Source organism: Pinus tabuliformis, chromosome 9 (assembly GCF_031772625.1).
Source record: "Pinus tabuliformis cultivar Carrire ecotype Pingquan chromosome 9, CPIR1, whole genome shotgun sequence".
NCBI lineage: Eukaryota > Viridiplantae > Streptophyta > Pinopsida > Pinales > Pinaceae > Pinus > Pinus tabuliformis.
Window position 1 is genome coordinate 637,265,844 of NC_142307.1, and position 20,295 is coordinate 637,286,138.

General features: G+C 40.5%; 1 protein-coding gene across 2 annotated transcripts in view; it reads left to right on the forward strand.

Annotated features, from left to right (window-relative positions):
* Positions 1-20,295, forward strand: part of LOC149150241 (pectin acetylesterase 8-like) — a 397,641-nt gene that overhangs the window by 117,410 nt on the left and 259,936 nt on the right. For both annotated transcript variants that reach the window (XM_089437942.1, XM_089437943.1), the window contains exon 5: positions 15,918-16,004. In XM_089437942.1, the coding sequence (XP_089294068.1) occupies positions 15,918-16,004 (87 nt within the window). The remainder of the gene's footprint in view (positions 1-15,917; positions 16,005-20,295) is intronic.

The following is a 20,295-nucleotide window of genomic DNA, read 5'->3' on the forward strand; positions in this document are numbered from 1 at the left end:
GCAAACTAAAACTTAGAGCTCCTAGGCTCTACGCAATCCAGGCACCAGCAAATCAGCTTCCTCAGCCAACTGCGCCAACCCTCCTGGCCTCTTCGTGGCTCTGCGTGAGCCTGTCTGTGCCTCCCTCAGCCTCTGCGCAGCCTCTTCTTGGCTCAATCTTGATGAGGCAGGCACTGCGTCACCCCTTCCTTGTTGCTAATCTGCTAGGAACAACTTTTGTCACTCGGGACAGCTGTTTTCTGTTGTTGCTGCTCTTTCTCGGCTGATGTCATCAGTTCTCCTGTGATCTACAACCACGCTCTGACACCATGTTGGAATTTCTAAGTTTGACACGTTAGAAACCCTTCATGCACTTTACTGATTTATTCCTACCTACTTGTTCTGTTAATTAACAAGTTATTTACCATGTAAATACTGGAAATAAATACAAGTACATGCTCAACACATTACAGATCATCAACTGATAGAAACAAGCACACAAGTGACACCATTGTTTTTGGACTAATGTCCCCGGAAAAACCCTATGCGGGAAAACTAGTGCAGCTATCTGAGGGTTTGATTTATTAAGCAGTTTCAGAATACAATTTGGGTGCCAAATCCGGCTTACCCAACAGAGAAAAATTTCGGCAGTAGCACCTCTCTACTTGGAAGCAGATATTCCGGCTGAAACCCAAAATAAACACTCCGGCAGCTCCACAACTCCAATCTACCCCATGGAACCCCAGCGTCAACCTCTAGGGATTGCGTCAGCGTCTCTCGGCAGTTCCGACTTCGACCCTCTGCGTCAACTTTCCCGGCTATTCCAGTAGTTCCCGGCTGTTCTGGTGGTTCTTGGCAGTTCCGGCTGTTCTCAGCAGTTCTGGCTTCTGGCCTCTGCGTCAGCTTTCCCAGCAGTTTCGGTTGTTCCCGGCAGTTGTGGCTTCTGCCCTCTGTGTCAGCTTTCCCAGCTGTTCCGGCAATTTCGGTTGTTCCCAACAGTTCCATATTTTGCCCTTTGCATCAGCTTTCCCGGTTGCTCTAGCAGTTCCAGCTGTTACAGTTATTCCCGGCAGTTTCGGCTTTTGCCCTTTGCATCAACTTTCCCGGTTGTTCCGGCACAAGACTGGCTAACCCCAGCTATTTCTGCGTCCCTCTCTCTAGTTACTGCGCTGGTCCTCGCGGTGCTCTCTCTGCCTCTCTCATTCTGTACTCACTGCCCCTCAGCTGCAACTCTTATCACTCTCTCAACTGTCTCAGCAAACCCAACCCCAGAAAGTCGAAATCTTGATCTCTTGGTACGTTCACCAAGTGACCCTCAAGCCTCCTCTTATACTTTTCTCGTTGACAAATCAACGGCCGAGATTAAGTCCCTAATCAACGGCTAAGATTAGATCTGGCTTGATCCATGACTTTTGAACCATTCTAACTCAGTTTTATGTTAATTCACATTAATATTTTATTTTCCCTAAGTTTAGACTTAGGGACTCCATTAAAAATATTAATTATTTTGATATCTCCCAAACTGTTTAGAATCTGTCCAAACCCTTTCTAGGTATTGGAATTCTCATGTGCCTTAGCCTCTCCACCAATTTTCGTGGCTAGAGAACAATTGATGCTACCCCAAATCAACATCCCTGAGACAAGAAAATTTCTCCTCCCTTTTGCCAGACCTCCAGCCGTAGGAAATAGTGCATCCGTCCTAGGTCCTTCATCTCAAATTTAGAAGCCAACTCCCTCTTACATTTGTGAATGAGAGGGTTTGCACCTGCCAGAAAGAGGTTGTTAACATACAACACCAGTATGAGAGGCTTATCATCTTCAACCTTAAAGTAATGGTTTGGATCGGCTTCACTCCTGAATCCCAACTTCATCAAATAGCTATCGATCCTCTCATACCAAGCTCGGGGTGTTTGCTTCAGCCCATAGAGAGCTTTCTTCAACCTGCATACGTGAGATTCCTGATTATGAATCTCAAACCCTTCGGGTTGTTCCACATAGACTTCCTCTTTAATCGAACAATGCAAGAACACGGTCTTGACATCCATCTGATGCATGTTCCATCCTTGCAAAGCAGCAAGGGCTATGATCGAGCGAATGGTGGTGTATCGAGAAACAAGTGCAAATATCTCATCATAATCTACACCTTCCTTTTGAGAGAAGCCTCGAGCAACAAAGCAAGCCTTATACTTTTCAACACCCCCATCAGTTCCATGTTTGATTTTGTAATGCCACTTCGAGGTGACCACTGCTTTGTCCTGGGGTCTGGATACCACATCCCAGACATCATTCTTCATGATGGACTCATATTCTTCATTCATAGCATCCTTCCATACTTGATGCTTCACGGCTTCTTCGAACAATGAAGGCTCATTTTGAATGATGGTTCTCATAATGGTCAAGTCTCGGCTTCTTACTTTCACGGAAAGTCCCTTTGGGTGAAATATGTCTCTCGGCATCTTCAAGAGTCCCCCTAAGCCATGAGGGCCTCTTCCTAAAAGAGGAAGGCTCTTGCGGAGAGGGATCAATAGGATCCATAGGTTCTTCCATATCGGGCATCGTCTCATCTTCCTTCTCATCCGGCTTCCTGGTGTCAGCTTCTTTATCTTTCCTAAGAATAGGAAGATTGTCAACCTTGCTAAGAGCCATATCTTTGTCAAAGGTGACATCATGACTTATTTCGACTTCCCTTTGACCAGCCACATAGATTCTATATCCATTAGAAGTTTCACTATAGCCACAAAGATTCTCTTCTTACCAGATGCAACCAATTTGCTTCTTTTCTCTTTCGGCACATGAAAATATACAGAACTTCCAAAAATTCTAAACTGAGAAAAATCAGGTTTCTTATCAATGAACATTTCTTCGGGAGTCTTGGAATCCAATGCTTGATGAGGGCATCGGTTTTGAACATATATGGCAGTATGCGCAACTTCGGCCCATAGAAACTTCGAAAGCCATACCATTCTTCTTAGGAGTGTATGGTGTTGTGGTCTCCCTCTTAATGCCAGCTTCTTTGCAAAAGCCATGGAACTCATTGGATTCATCTTGGTCCCATTATCAATCCTTAAAGTCTTGATCCTCTTCTCGGTTTGATTCTCGATCAAGGCTTTGAAGTGACGGAACCAGGAGAACACTTCATCCTTCTTTTTCAAGAAGTATATCCAAGTCTTGTGAGAATAATCATCTGTAAAAGTGAGATAATACAAATATCCTCCCAAAGAGTTCACGGGCATAATACCAGATATGTTGGAGTGAACCAACTACAAAATGTCGGAGGTCTTGCTATGGCTTGAGGGGAATGGTCCCCTTTTGAGCTTTCCTTCAGCACAGCCCGGACATACACCTTCATGCTCTATTTTGAACTTGGGCATCCCTGTCACCATCTGTCTCACATTGGGTAAAGCCTTATAATGAAGGTGGGCAAACCTCCGGGGCCATAGTTCAGACTGTAGAGATGTGTTGCAAGACATGACTCTCAACAGACTTCCTCCAACTTGATATAAAGAGTCAACCTGAAACCCAAGAGTAAAAGCATCTTTAAAATTCTTTTTCCATACACATACTTGCCATCGATGAAGGCCACCTTGTAGCCTTTGTCTTCCATTACCGAAATGGACACCAGGTTCTTCTTGAGATCAGGTACATATAAGACTTCTTGCAAATGAATTTTGTGTTACCCAGATTTAATTGAAGAATAACATTCCCTACACCCTTTACAGGATAGGTGGAATTGTCTCCAAGAATAATCTCCGAGTTTGTCTCCTTGTAGCCAGTGAAGTGCCTTGAGGACCACTATCAATAAGCCAATTGCCCAACAAGTCTGGAGGAGAGGTAGTGGAGAGGGCCGATATCAGATAATATTCATCTTGCTTATTGTTAACAACATTTGATTCATACCTGGAGTGCCTTGCTTTCTTGGAGGGTTGACCACTTCTTGATTTCCCGCATTCCTTTTTCCTTTTCCATTGAACCTGCCATTCCTTTGATTGTGGTTGGAGTTGCCCAAGGAGTGATTTTGATCATCATCATGTGATGTGTCCTTTCTATTTGGACACTCCCTCGCATAGTGGTCAAATTTATTGCAAGCGAAGCATCTTTCCTTCCTTCCACCCTTTGATCCGGGTTTTCCTTTGAAATGACCTTTAGACCCAGAATTATTTCTCCTTTTGGCATGAGAGGACAAAGCAGTGGGGTTGCCTTTGCTTGAAGGCATTTCTTGCTCCACCATCCTTGTCTCTTCTTGAATGCATCTCACCATCAATTCTTCAAATCCCAGAATTCGATCATTATTGAGAAGAGTGGTTCTAAATATATACCATTCGAATGGGAGCCCTCCAAGGGTAGTGATAGTTAGTTCCCTGTCAGGAATGACTTCTCCAATTGATAGGAGATCATTCTTGATCTCAGCGATCCTTAAGAAGTAGGATTGAATATCTTCGTCTTGCCCTTCTTAATATCCTGCAACTTATTTTTGAGGAACAAAACTTGGTTTGCATCACTAACTTTAAACAAGCTTACCAGTCTATCGTAGATCTCCTTGGAGGTGTTCAACTCGGAAATGTAGGCCACCAAACGCTTGTCAACTGAGTCTCGGATGATCTTCTTCACTTTGACTTCACCCTTAGTGTACTTATTCTTTGTAGCAGCTAATCCATTTGATGGAGGCTTCGAAATTTTACCCCTCACATAGTCCAACACTTCTTGCTCTTCCAATGTCAGATCAAGAAACATCTTCCAGCCGTGATAGTCAGACTTCTCACGGAGCTTGTCTTCGGCCGAGAAGTGTGATGAGAAACTGATGAAGCCTTTTTGATTTTCCAACTACTTGCTCTTGTTTGGGCTTTGTCTTCACCTAAGCTCTGATACCATGTTAAATTATGGTATGTTCTATGCTTAAGAGCAATTTAATTCAAATCTTCTTATTAGACCAATATCAATTTCTAGTATTGCAATCACATCAACATGATAGTAAAATGCAGATACAACATAAATGTAAACAACAAAAGACAAGCCAAAACAAGAGACACAAGATGTGGCACCAGCCAGGGACAAACCCCAATGTGGGGAAATCCTTTGATCAATTCTTCTATATTCTTCAATAATTCAGCAGAGAGAGAGAGTACAATATCACAAATCTGTAATTTTACAACAACAGCAATAAAACCCTAACCATAAAAGTCAACACTGGTCAAATAGCTCCCAAATGACCTCAAGTCAACCTAGAGAACTCGGCCTCCAACAACAATAATATGCAACCCAAAGCAGTCAACGAAAGGTGGTCAAACAATAGTGAATGGATCTGCAACTCTGCAATCAACCCTAACCAGTCAACCCTCGTCAAATCTGTGGTCAAACAGGTCAACGCTTGGCTACCCAGCAATGCGGCTAGCCTAGGAGAGGTTGCCCAACCCAAAACCACAGTCAAACCTCCTCTTCGCTGGTCAACATAGTCAAATGTAGCCTTGCTTCTCCACAGTCAACACTAGGTCAACGCTGCCCTAAAAACAGACCTGCGCCCCTCCTCCCATGTGTGAGTGTCTTACTCCTATGCATACCCAAATAGACTAGGAGAGAGAGGAATGAGATGGTGAGATGAGTGTCATAATGCCTCAAAGTCTCCCCCTTTTATATGCCAAGTTGAGGATAAACTGGGGTGCAAAACACTGTTTTACTTGCTGGCCGACCTTGACAAATTGTCAAGAAATACAAATAAATTCATATCTCCATGAATACATGTCAGAATAGGATGATCGTTAGATAAATCCTACACCTCTCAATGAGAGGAATCCAAGAAAAATATCAGCTGCCATAAATGAGCTGACCCACATGGAGTTTGGTCCTAGTTGCCAATTTTAACAATACTTCATTGGAAGGAAGGTGTATGTCAAACATCTCGGCTAGAAGAAGATGAGACAAATTGGATCTCGAAGAAACAGATTGTATAGATTGCATCTCAAATCTCCAATGGCACTGATATGCAGTAATCATAATGGTGAAATGGAACTGAATGAGCTATTACACATGCGAATGGGACACTTACACCATGGAGGACTGAGGATTCTCAGAGAGATTGTTACAGGAGTTCCAATCCTCAATACTGAACATGATGATGTATGCAGAGGATGCATAATAAGGAAATACGCTAAGGCAACTTTTCCCATAAGTGACAATAGAGAAAGAGGCGTGTTGGGATTGATACACTCAGATATTTGTGGCCCGATGTCCATGAAATCTCTTAGTGGTGAGGAGTACTTTGTCACCTTTATTGATGATCACTCTAGAAAAAGTTGTATCTATTTCTTAAAGACCAAGGATGAGGTCTTTGATTGGTTTAGAGAGTTTAAGGCTCTCGTAGAAAACATGACAGGTTAAAAGATAAAGGTATTGCGTTCAGATAATGGTGGAGAATATATGGATAAAAACTTCACAGATTTCTGCGCAAAGGAGGGCATCAAAAGAGAGTGGACAACTCCATACAATCCAAAGCAGAATGGAGTAGCAGAGTAGAAGAATAGAACAATCGTCGGGGCAACAAAGGCTATGTTATATGACCAAGACTTTCTTAGATTCTTATGGGCAGAAGCATGCAACACAAAGGTGTATATCCAAAATAGAACTCACAGAGCATTGGGGAAGAAAACGCCTGAAGGAGTCTTCACAGGGAAAAATCCGAAGGTGAGTCATCTCAAGGTATTCAGAAGTGTGGCATATTGTCACATTCCAATCGAGAAGCGTAGTAAGCAGGATCAGACTACAAAAATGGGGTACCTCGTAGGGTATAGAGAGACCTCAAAAGCATACAAAATCTACATTCCAAGCAGCATGAAAATTGTAGTAAGACGAGATGCAAAGTTCATGGAAGATAGAGCTTTCAGGAAATATCGGGAGATGCCAGCAGAAGATCAGTTAGCAGATGTTCCATTAGTCCAACAGCAGTAGGGGAAGCAAGAAGGACAAGCAGGACGATAGATATCAGTATCGAGTACCGTAACCAGCACCAGTATTTCCTCAGGAGTAGGAGATCCAAGTAGTTCTCAGTAGATGGAACAATAGGAACAGGAGGAGGATTTGATTGAGCCTCCCACCACTAGTGGTAGAACCAGCAGGGAAGTACAACAGACACTGAGGGACGCAGAGGAGTTTGTTGAAGCTCCTAGAACCGACAAGAGGCAACGTAGACAGCTTGATAGGTACCAAGCCTTGTTAGCACAAGTTGAAGAACCCTCCAGTTTTCAGGAAGTTGTACAACACCAAGTTTGGGTGAATTCCATGGTAGAAGAGTATAGTCCTATCATGACGAATGATGTCTGGGAAGTGGTACCTAGACCAGAGGATAGATCAGTTGTAGGAACAAGGTGGATCTACAAGATCAAGTACGCTGCAGATGGCAGTATAGAGAAGTATAAAGTTAGGTTTGTGGAAAAAGGGTATGCACAAAAGGAAGGAATAGAATATGAGGAGACCTTCACCCCAATAGCTAGATATACCTCTATCAGATCCGTTATATCCCTAGCAACTCAAATGGGATGGGAGATTCACCAGATGGATGTCAAGACAACATTCTTGAACGGGGTGATAGAAGAAGAGGTGTATCTAGAACAGGCCGAAGGCTTCAAGACTCATGAAAAGAGAATTCATGTATGCATGTTAAAGAAAGCCCTGTATGGGCTCAAGCAGGCACCCAGAGCATGGTATGGTCGGATTGATAGCTACTTGCAGCAGTTGGATTCATCAAGAGTGATGTTGATCCCAATCTCTACTATCTAATGGTGGAGAATGAGCCACTTATTCTGGTATTATATGTAGATGACTTATTTCTAACAGGGTCATCTAGGCTCATAAAGGATTGCAAGAAGAATCTTGAATCATAATTTGACATGAAGGATATGGGGTTGATGCATTATTTTCTAGGGTTGGAAGTTTGGAAAAAGAATAGGGAGATCTTCCTTGGGCAAGGAAGATATGCTACATAGATTCTGAAGAGATTCAGAATGTAAGATTGTCGTCCCATGGCTATGCCTGTGATCACCAACTAGAAGAAAATAGATGCATCAGGAGACAAGGAAGTGGACCCTACCTTGTACAGACATCGCATTGGTTTGCTCATGTATCTGGTCAACACTAGGCCAGACATTTGTTTCACTGTCAACACCCTTATTCAATTCATGGTGGAACTGAGAAGGGTAAATTGGGCAGTAGCTAGGCACATTCTTAGATATGTGCATGGAACAGTTGGATATGGGTTGAAATACACTAGAGGAGATGATGTCAGATTCAACTAATTCACAGATGCAGATTAAGCAAGTAGTTTAGTAGACTAGAAAAGTACCTCCAGGTATTGCTTGAGCGTTGGATCAGGAATGATCTCTTGGTGCAGTAGGAAGCAGAAGACGGTAGCTCTAAGCTTAGCAGAAGCAGAATATATGGTGGCCAGCACAGCTAGTTGCGAAGCTATATGGCTTAGAAAATTGCTTGTGAGTTTGTTCAGGAAGATGATGGAAGTGACCAACATTTACTGCGATAATCAAAGTTGTATCACACCTTCTGAGAATCCAGTATTTCATGATCGGTCAAAACATATTGATATCAAATGTCACTTCATCAAAGACTGTGTTCAATGTGGGGCAGTACAATTGTAGTATGTCCCCACAGGAGATTAGATAGCAGACGTACTCACAAAGGCTCTAGGAAGAGCTAAGTTCATCCAGTTCAAGGAGCAAATGGGTATGGTAGAGTACTCATTTCAATGGCAGAAACAAATGGTTTCTCAGTTGCAACAACAACAAATGAGAGGGAGTCGTAGTGCAGATGCAGTGGTTGGCAACGGTATGTCATCATGTGTATTTCTTCTAGGCCTTCATCAAGTACAATGATATGGTAGACTTTCATTATGATCAAGATACATGATTGACACTTCATTTGTGTCTTGACAACTTAAACAAGAGTTGTAGTCATCCTCTTGCATCTTCAAGAATATTTTCCATCCCGGTCACTGCCATATCAACGATTGACATCAACTATTGACATCAATGACAAACTAGATTAACAATCTCCCCCTTTGTCATTGATGGAAATATTCTTGCCCTTTCAACATTCTCTCCCCCGTTGACATCAATGGCAAACGGGGTGCCCAAGTACTCCCCCTGTCATGGTGCTCTTTCTTTCTGGCAATGTGGTCCATGAAAGATGTGCTTACATTCCTTTATGCGATGAACAAACTCCCCTTGTCTACACAACCTCTTCTAGCTCAGGAAAGATTACCTGCTAAATGTCCATCGGATGAATAAGGTGTATGTTCTTCAATGGAGTGTTCCTGAGAGATTATCTATTAAAGAATGAATTTCCAAGTGCCTCATCAAGGATTTCATAGGGCCCATTCACGGATAGCTTCTGCAAGAGTGCTTAATCACCATAAACTCCCCCTAACTATATGCATGGTCGTCTTTTTGGCAGAGTCTCCCCACCAAATACTTGGAATATCGAGGATGACATCATCAAGTCAACAACATCTGTTGTTGGCTTGTGAGTTCAAAAGACTTCCGGATTGTATTTGCTTCCTTCTCCATACTTGTGTAACCTTTTTCTTTGGTATGGTTCTAGCTTGTGTAGGTGCCCAAGTCAAGTTACAATCACGTGACATATGTCCAATGTTATGACACTTGAAGCACTCTATGTTGTTCATGAATAAGAATTCATGACTTCTTCTTGCAAAATTGCTTCTCGGAGATTGACGGGGACCATTATATTTATCTTTGTGATATGCCCTACAATCTTTTGCCATGTGCCCAAAGTTTGTACAAGAATAACAATAACCAAGAAATATACTTTGGTACCTGGGAGAAGAAGGTTTCCTTGATGTACTTTTGAAGTCTTTTTGCCTTGGGATCCTTTGGTGATAACCATTTCTTCTTGCATCCTTGACACCATCTGCATTTCTTCTTGGAGGAGGGTTTCTTCCATAGTTGTCTTGACTCTTCTCCTTGCCTGTGTTGGAAATGGGAGCATCAACTCCAGGCTTCCTCACATCCTTTTTGTTTGAAGCATTAGGGTTTGCATCATTCTTGCTTGAGGATTCACCTACATAGCCAAGACCTGATTTATCAAGGGGAGACCTTTGATGACGTAGGATGTCATCTAGGGTTCGAGAAATTTTCAAGTTCTTATTCAGGAAGCCAACTTCCTTTTTAAGAAAGACAATTTCCTCCTTCATTTTCTTGCATTCTTCATCCTTCTTTGATATAATGATCTCCATTTCTTCCTTCATCTTGGTTGCTTCACACAATTGGGCCTTCAGAGAAGTGATTTCTGATTTTAACTTGGTGATGTCATCATCCTTTTCTTCTAGTTGGCATATCATGGTGTTTCTCTCCTTTTCTGCTTCATCAACTTGTCCTTCTATGAATGTCAATTTCCATCACCTTCTCAACTCCTTGTGCTTGTTTCCTTGCTTCTTTTAGTTGAGATCTAAGGGAGGAGACCTCTTCCTTGTATTGACCAATCTCTGCTTCAAGTTTGTTCAAGCTCTTGTGCCTTTGTTCAAGGTGGCTTGACAAGGTATCTTCCCGTTTCTTTGCCTTATCCAATTGATTTGCCGTGGATATGACTTCTTCATGATGCTTTCTCTTATTTTGATGAAATTCTTCCTTAATCTTGGCGAGCTCCTCATCTCTTTCTTGTACTTGAAGCTTGACAAGGTCAACTTCCTTCCTTGTCTTGTCCTTGTCACCAACTTGCGCTTTCTTCTTACGTTCCTCATTTTCGTTTTTCAAATTGTTAATCTCTTCTATGGTAGCCATAAGTTTAGTGAGGAGATTTTCTTCAAAATCTTCTTCATTCTCTTCATCTTCTACATCTTCTTTAGCCTTGATGTTATCACTCTTATCTTCAACTTCCTTGATGGGCTCTAGATTTCCTTCTTGTTTTCCATCATTTTCTTGACTAGAGATCATTGTCAACGCTCCTTTTGAGTGAAGATCATGAATTTTATCCCATATGCCTTTTGCTGACAAAATTTTTTCAAAATTGGCCTTCATAGAATCAGATAGCCCATTCAAGATTGCTTTCATTGCTCTTGTATTATGTTCCTTGGATTCTCCATCCATCATGCTATCAGCAATCACTGATTTCCAGACTTTAATGTTTTGAGTTTTTAAGAATTCCTCATTCTTGCTTCCCATATATCAAAGATTCCATTGAACAATGGAGCCTTCACAAATTGATTGACTTCAATTCCGATGGTTGAGGGAGACACATCTTTAGGAGGATTGGAGACTTTCTTCCTTGGCTTCGCCATTTGTGTTCTAATGGTCAACCTTCAAGCTATCAGGCTTTGAGTGAAGGTACTACCAATTGTTGGAAATACTGAGAGGGGGGTGAATCAATATTTCTTTTCAATCGTTACTTTTACCAGTTAGATCACTTATATTTAGAACACAAAATGAACAATAGGAATAAATGCTTTTATTAATATAATCTTTACAATGAATCAAGTACAATATTTGTGTAGGGTTCCAACCCTAGATGAAGACACGAATCTTCAATCTCCCAAGCTCCAACTTGTTGCCAAGCACTAACTTGGACTTTAGTGAGGCTCTGACCTCTAGGGCTTCGACCCTATCTTATCCAAGGCACCAACCTTTAGTTTAGGAGCACCAACTCCAAGGACACCAATCCTCTAGCTTTGCTTTGTCAAGATATGTTTGGTTGTACTTCACGTCTCCCAAAGTCTTATTCACCGAGCCCTATCAATCTTCAGCTATCCCCTCACTTAATCATCACATCATATCATTAATGAAAACCTTGTCAATTAGAAGATATCGCCACTGCACTTCATCGTACCCAAGCAAATTCTTCAAGTCACCTCATGATGACTTCAACAATGTATCATGGTCTCGAAGGGTGTCTCAAAGATGAGCTTCTACACTGCTTCCCAATAAGATGTCTTCAAGTCTACAGGGGTCTGTCTAAAATTGCTCCAAGTGTGCTCCAACAGTGTTCAATAATTATTCTCAAAGGCTGCTCCAAAAATGGTCAACAAGTCTTCACAAGTCTACCAGTCTTCAAGTCTTCATAAAAAGTATTATGTTTGAACAAGTCTTCAATATGCTTCAAAAACAAGTTTTCAATGTTGTCTTCAAGAGTATCCCCAAGGAAGCTCCCAATCCACAAAAGACTGTCAAGAGATGTTTCCAAGACAAGGTCTTGTAAACCAAGGTCACTAGAGGCAGAGTCCTTTTATCTTTCCACACTTTCCACAATATGTGACTCCCCTCTTGAAAGGTGACTATGCTACTAATCCAAGGTCTGGTTCATTGCCCACAGGTGGTTGTTCTTCCTAATCTGACCTTTCCAATAAATCTGAACTCCAAGTTTCCAACAAGGTCTGCAATTTGAGCTTAAGACTGTCTGAGCTCTTGTAGGCTACTGATCACAGTGCTCCAATGGTTACTGAACACAGATTTGAAGTATATATATAGGAGATTGTCTTGGCTCCTCCACAAATATATCCAAGCTACAAATCTCTGTTATTTGAGCTAAGTCCGGGCCAACAACATTTCCACAACAACTGTCACAAATCCGAGCTCCTGTAGGTTATTACAGGTTCTAAGTAATCCAAACTAGGCCTTCTCCAAGGGGACTAATCATATGACCGAGCCCTATCCAACAATGATTAAACCGAGCCTTACAAATTGGATTGTTCTCTGTCCCAAATCTGACCTTGCAAGGTAGACTGTTACAGGTCCGAGCCACAGGATTGCGTCTTGTTTACCACAGGCAGTTCTCTGAACCTTAATTGTGCCTCTGAGCTTCTTCAACTACAGGTCTGAGTTCTTTAGTTCAATTATTGACTTGGTCGGAGATGCCACAGGTGTATCTACCCAAGGTTTGAGCCTTCACACTGTTGCACATTAGAATAGGTCTCTATGGTAAAGCCCGCACTTCAGTGAGCCCCTAGACACCCTAACGCAGTAAGGAATAAACATCTCTGTCATCAATCCGCAATACATGTGGCTTCCCTTAAGTTCTGCCTCCTTCTCTCTGTGATCTGAGCTCCTTTGTGATCTTCACCGAAATTCTTATGCAAAAAACAGAGGTCTAACCTTTTATTAATATGCTTTTTCCATCCTTAAACGAACAGCCACGTCTAAAACGCAAGCCGACATGTGTTGGCATGTTCAAGTCGGGTCAGTGACCATAATTACATTCTTAACTTAAAAAATCAATAACTTTTAAACCGCTTGGAGTTTCGGGCTGAGTAATAGCTTGTTGGAAAGAGAAAATTATGCTCTTCAAGATGGTGTAGGTTTCATGGTGAGATTCTGCCTCTAAGGAGGTGAAAAATAATTTTTAATGTGGCTGGTCATTATTTAGTGCAGAAATGGAGGTAAGGCAGAATGCCTTTGAGTGTTGGGCTTCTTCATGGTTTGACTTCTTCATTGATTGTCTTCATAATCATGTACTTGCTTTCTTCTTCATAGAGTCACCATCATCATGTTCTTGATTTCCTTCTTCATCACCTTGTCTTCTTCAACATATGGTCACCATCATTATGTAGTCTTCATTATTAGGATCACCGGAGGTAAGGACATCAAGCTTCACATCATTGGAGGTAGGACATGTCATCATGTGTATTTCTTCTAGGCCTTCATCAAGTACAGTGATATGGTAGTCTTTCATCATGATCAAGATACATGATTGACACTTCATTTGTGTCTTGACAACTTAAACAAGACTTGTAGTCATCCTCTTGCATCTTCAAGAATATTTGCCATCCTGGTCACTACCATATCAACAATTGACATCAATGACAACCTAGATTAACAGAGCCCACACAGAGACTGTGCAGAGATAGCGTAGGGCAACTCATCCAGAGCCCGGATCAATGTCGGATCTCCAGTGACGGTGTGAGATATTTTCTCACTACCTCTTTGCCATATTATTCTTTGTAACAGATAGCTAGTTTGAGTATCCAATGATTTGTACTCATATTACTACTGCATAATAATCAAAGCCTCAGCTGTTGCACCGGTTTTCCCACATTGGGTTTTTTCGAGGACGTTTGTCCAAAAATAACAGTGTACTTGTGGGTGTGTTTATTTTTTTCTTGTGCAGTATTTTGTTTCCACAATATTTTATGTTGTGAACGCTGCAGTAGATTTTATTTCGATGTTTACTGTGTAACACTGTAAATAACTTGATTCAGAAATTAACAAGTAGGATAAATTTGATCAGCCGCTGAAGTAGGGAATTGGGTCACCGATTTTCACACTAAATTCTTTGGCCAAAATATCCCTTTTCTCCTGCCCAACTTAGTGGTACGACTTTGACTCTTGCGTCCTCCGGAAGTTCAAACTGTTTGGGAAATGGGCTGAAAGTTATCATGAACTCCAGCAAATTCTCCTACCACTGAATTCTAAAAATCCTCCTTAAGGTGGCACTTGAAGTCCACTGAAAGAGAGGCTGGAATTTCTCCTTGGAAATTCTTGTGCTCAAAGCACCAATTTACTTGGCTATCAACACAAGCAAAATATTAGTTAGATGAATGAACAAGGAACCCCAAAATTGAGTTTGCCTTTGCTTTTTTTGGTTGGTCTCCCCTTCCCCATGCGGTGCCCACCAAATCGATCCCCCTTTGAGTGCTTTCTCTCAACTATTTGCAAGAGGATTTTCACCATTTCTTAGCAATTTCTCTCTTGTTGGGCGCATAACTGGTTGACTAGGAATTTCACACTTTTTAGAGCATTCCGGGTCAGCTGTAATTAGCCCAAAATATTCTTGGGTTTTGTTGGATTGGGTGTGAGAGAAGCCTACTATTAATTTTTCAGAATTTTTGGAGCAGATTTGAGGGCCAAAATCCCAGAATACTTCCAACAAAAGCAGCAATTTTTTTTGGGTAGAGCGGATTGCCAGATTGAGCTATTTCAGTTGTGGATTGCACATTATTTCACTGGGGTGTTGCATGCTTGCAGTGGCAAGCCCAAGTTCCAGTTTTCTTCCACTGATGTACTCATATTTTCAGATTTGATACAATGACTTAGACTTTTGGCTCCATTTTATGTGTGCACTGATTTGTGGTTGTGTTGAAAATTTTTATTTCACTATAGCTAATGTATGCATTTGATATTTACTGTTAATTCCTAATTAAGAACATTACACTATGGTTGCATCAAGAGTACTAAGGTGCTCTACAACCTAGTATGACATAGATGTTGTGAAGCACATAAGTCATCTAAAAAAAATAAACACACATAGATTCATTTTAAACCTGTATCTATTAAACATTGAGAGGGTTCAAATTTCTTGAGGTATCAAATCTGTCGAGGAGTAAATTTTTAATCATTTAATTCCATTTATGCATTAATTCCTTCATATTAGATGATAAAAAATCTACATCTCATTGAATATAATCCCTTTTGATGTTTGATAAACCTAGGTTTAAGATGGATTTGTGCTGGTTTAATTTTTGTTTTTAGTATTGTCATGCACATATGTGACAACATCTATGTCATACTGGGTTGTAGAGCACCTTTCTACTCTTAGTGCAATTAAAATAATTTGCATCATGAAGAGGGAAAATAATGATATTTAAGAGGGTGAACATGGAAAAAATGTTAACTATCCATCTCCTTCAACAATTGCATTAACATATGCAAGGCCTTGGATTCTATCATAAATAAAATATATTTATGAAGATGTTATATGCGGTTAAACACTTTATAATGTTGATTGTCATTCTATATTCATTGTGTGTGCTAGGAGTTATAGAACTGTGAAATCTTTAAAAAATGACCCAAAAAAAATGTAAATTCTTTTACAATATTTATTAATGCTTTCTCTTTATTTAAATTTAATACCATTTTATTTCCAAATATTTGATATGTTCAAGGTAGAACAATTTCATGTGTTCGTGATACTTAATTTTCAACTTATTGTATTAGGTATCAGATCTTTATTTTAGAGGGGGAAGAATTTGGCGTGCTATGATTGATGATCTTTTGGCAAAGGGAATGGACAAAGCAGAGAAGGTTCTTTCTCTCTCTTCACAGCTTCTCTTTCTCAAAGACAAACAAACATGCATATATACACAAACAGAAGCATATGCATCATTGCAGAAATGTAAACACACATATAGGAAATCTATTACATATGTTCAAAAAGTATATTTTCCTCTCTTTAGAACTGATTTTTAAGAATTTGCTTCTTGAACATTAATTTCCCAAACCGAACATCAATCTAGAGAACATTAACAAGGGTTTCATTTCTGTTTTATTCCAATATTTATCATATAGTGTGGCATAATACTATTAAACCTCAAAGCAACAATGGATGAAAGAAAAACCAAACATACGAAGGTTTGCAGGGATGATTGTGTTCATTCCTTTACAAATCTCACTCACTCACACACACATATATATATGTAATAGAAAATTTTTTTATGATCTAATAATTTAATTTTGTTTAATATTATGAATCTAATCTAACTTCTGTGCATTGGCTTATAACAAGTTTCCATGTTAAAAATTTTATTCTAATTAATTGCAAGTTATGCAAAGTGTTGCATGTCCCATTTCACATATCACATGATCACTTGAGCCATATTCACACTCCATTCCAACAAAGCATAAGAGAAATAGAACCCGAAAGCTGAGTTCCTCAAGCATAACCCAACTCTTTTGGCAGTGCAAATTGTAAACCTTTTTAACTACATTGTTTCCTTCAGCTTTCCTCATTCCTATGTGAAAATTTTGTAAACGAGAATCCTATTGCAGCAATTGGTATTATTTCTCCTAATTGTTAATTAACTTAACAATTTTTCTACTACAACCAATATTTGTTAAAATTGGCAACTAGGGCCAAACTCCATGTGGGTCATCTTATTCATGGCTGATAATATTTTTATTAGATTCCTCTCATCGAGAGGTGTAGGATTGATCTAAAGATCATCCGATTCCGATAAGTATTTATGGAGATATGAATTAATTTTGATTATGGAATAATTATCAAGCCAACCAGCAACTCATGTAGGCTCAGAAGCCCAACAGTCGCATCTATTCAATCATCAACAGTGTATAAATACAGGAGGTCTTTTCCTCATTTGGACTCACTCATCTCATCACATCTCTCTCTCTCTCTCTTGGACAGAAAAGAGGCTCTTCTCCTACTACACAGAAAGAGACTCTTCTCTCACACGTGTGGAAGCAAGACGCAGAATTTAAGGCTGCAATTGCAGATCAGAAGTTTGACCAGCGTTGACCATCAAACTCTCTCTCAGAACTATGTTGTAGGTGAATCTGGATCTCCTCTGAAGGCCACATTTTTTGGTGAATGAATCAAGCCGATCTGACGGTCGGTTTGCAAGATATTGTCTACCCTAGTTTAGGGCTGATCTAGGGTTTGCTGCTAATGATGTAAATCAGATTTATGTACTATTTCTCTCTGCTGAATTATTGAAGATAAAGGAAGATTTGATCAAAGGGTTTCCTCATATTGGGGTTTGTCCCTGGCTAGCCGCCACATCTGTGTCTCTTGTCCTGGCTTGTTTTTTGTCGATTGTTTAATGTTCTATCTACACTTTATGTACATGTGATTGCTAATCTATGGATAATGATAAGAAAGATAAGTAAACTACTCTAAGCATAGAACATACCATAAATTAACATGGTATCAAAGCTGAGGTGAAGGCAAAGCCCGAGCAAGAGCAAGAGCAATCATCGAAGAGGAGATTGGCAAGGCTATCCTAAAATAACTATGGGGTCCTCAACACTCTTCCCTGCCGAAGACAAGCTCCGTGAGAAAGCTGACTATCACAGATGGAAGATGTCTCTCGATCTAACCTTAAAAGATCAAGGAGTGTTGGACCACGTGAGAGGCAATATTGTTGAGCCTCCATCAAATGCACCTGTTGCTGCCAGGAACAAATGGAAAACCAGCAGAGTCAAAACAAAGAAGATCATCCGGGACTCTATCAACAAGCGCTTGGTGGCCTACATCTCTGACCTGAACACCTCCAAGGAAATCTACAATAGACTGGTGAGTTTATTTAAAGTTAATGATGCAAATCAAGTCTTGTTTCTTAGAAATAAGCTGAAGGAAATTAAGAAGGGCAAAGATGAGAGTATGCAAGCATACTTCTTAAGAATCACCGAGATCAAGAACGATCTCCTACCTATTGGGGAGACTATTACTGATAGGGAATGGCACTCACAACTCTTGGATGCTTACCATCCGAATGGTATATGTTCAGGACTACTCTTCTCAACAATAATGTAATTCCTGGTTTCGAGGAATTAATGGCAAGATGCATTCAAGAAGAAACAAGGATAGAAGAGTAAGAAATTCCCATGCCTAAAGGTCCTCCTGCTGCCTTTCCTTATCATGCTAAGAAAAGAAATAATTCCGAGACTAAATCAAAAAGAAAGGTTGGACCTAAGGGTGGAAGAAAAGGACGATGTTACATTTGCGATAAAGCATGTCACTATGCAAGGGAGTGCCCTGATAGAAGGGACTCAAACCGGGACGATGATCAAAATCCCTCTCATGGCAATCAAAGGAATGGCAAATCTAATAGCAAAGGTAAAAGGAGTGTTGGAAATCAAGGAAGAGGACAACCATTCAAGAAGGCTAGAAATTCCAAGTATGAATCTAACATTGTTGACAATAAGCAAGATGAATATTATCTACCAGCTACTCTATCTAGCTCTGCTCCTTCGAACTCGCTGGGAATTTGGCTTATTGATAGTGGTGCCTCAAGGCACTTCACTGGTTACAAAGAAGTTCTCCATAATCTAATAGAGAAAGAAACTAACCTGGAAATTGTCCTTGGAGATAATATGAAATATCCCATGAAAGGTGTAGGCAATGTCTCTCTTAAATTGAATCAAGGTAATATGATCCACTTACAGGATGTATTATACGTACCTGACCTCAAAAAGAACATGGTGTCCATCTCGGTAATGGAAGACAAAGGCTACAAGGTGACCTTCAGCGATGGCAAGGTACGTGTATGGAAAAACAATGTTAAAAATGCCTTCACTCTTGGGTTTCAAGTTGATTCATTATATCAGGTCGGTGGAAGTCTGCTAGGTGTCATGTCTTGTGACACATCTCTTCAGTCTGAACTTTGGCATCAGAGGTTTGCCCACCTTCATTATAAAGCTCTACCCAATGTACGACAAATGGTGACAGGGATGCCCGAATTCCGAGTAGAGAAAGAAGGTGTATGTTCGGGATGTGCCGAAGGGAAGCTCAAAAGGGGACCATTCTCCTCAAGCCAAAGCAAGACCTCCAATATATTACAGTTGGTTCACTCAGACATATCTAGTATGATTCCTGTGAACTCCTTGGGAGGTTATTCATATTATCTTACTTTTACAGATGACTATTCTCAAAAGACTTGGATATACTTCTTGAAAAAGAAGGATGAAGTGTTCTCTTGGTTTTGACACTTCAAAGCCTTGATCGAGAATCAAACCGAAAATAAGATCAAGATCTTAAGGACTGACAATGGGACTGAATATGAATCTAACGAGTTTCATGACTTTTGTAAAGAGGTTGGCATTAAGAGGGAGACTACTACACCATATACTCCTGAACAGAATGGTGTGGCAAAAAGGAAGAACCGTATGATTGTGGAATTTGACTGTGCCATGCTCCATGATCAAAGACTTCCGAAGTTTCTATGGGCCGAAGCTGCAAACACTGTCGTATATGTACAAAACCAATGCCCTCATCAAGCATTGGGTACCAAGACTTCTGAAGAAATGTTCACCGGTAAGAAACCTAACGTATCTCATTTTAGAATTTTTGGAAGCCCTATATATTTTCATGTGCCGAAAGAGAAAAGGAATAAATTGGGTGCATCTGGAAAGAAAGGAATCTTTGTGGGCTATGGTGAAAATACTAAGGGCTATAGAATCTATGTAGCCAGTCAAAGGGAATTCGTGATTAGTCATGATGTCACCATTGACGAACATATGGCTCTCAGCAAGGTGGACAATCTTCCGACTTTGAGGAGCTCTCAAGAAGCCGACACCAGGGAACTGAAAGAAAAATATGATGAAACAATGCTTGATGTGGAAAAACCCATGGATCCTATTGATCCACCTGAGCCTTCCTCTTCTAAGAAGAGGCCCTCTTGGCTTAGGGGGCTGCTTAATGATGTTGAAGGACACACTACACCCCGAGGAACCTTCCGTGAAAGTAAGAAACCTAATAGGTATCAGGGATACTTGACCATCATGAGCACGATCATACAAAATGAGCCTTCATCATTCTCAGATGTCGTCAAGCATCAAGTATGGAAGGATGCTATGACCG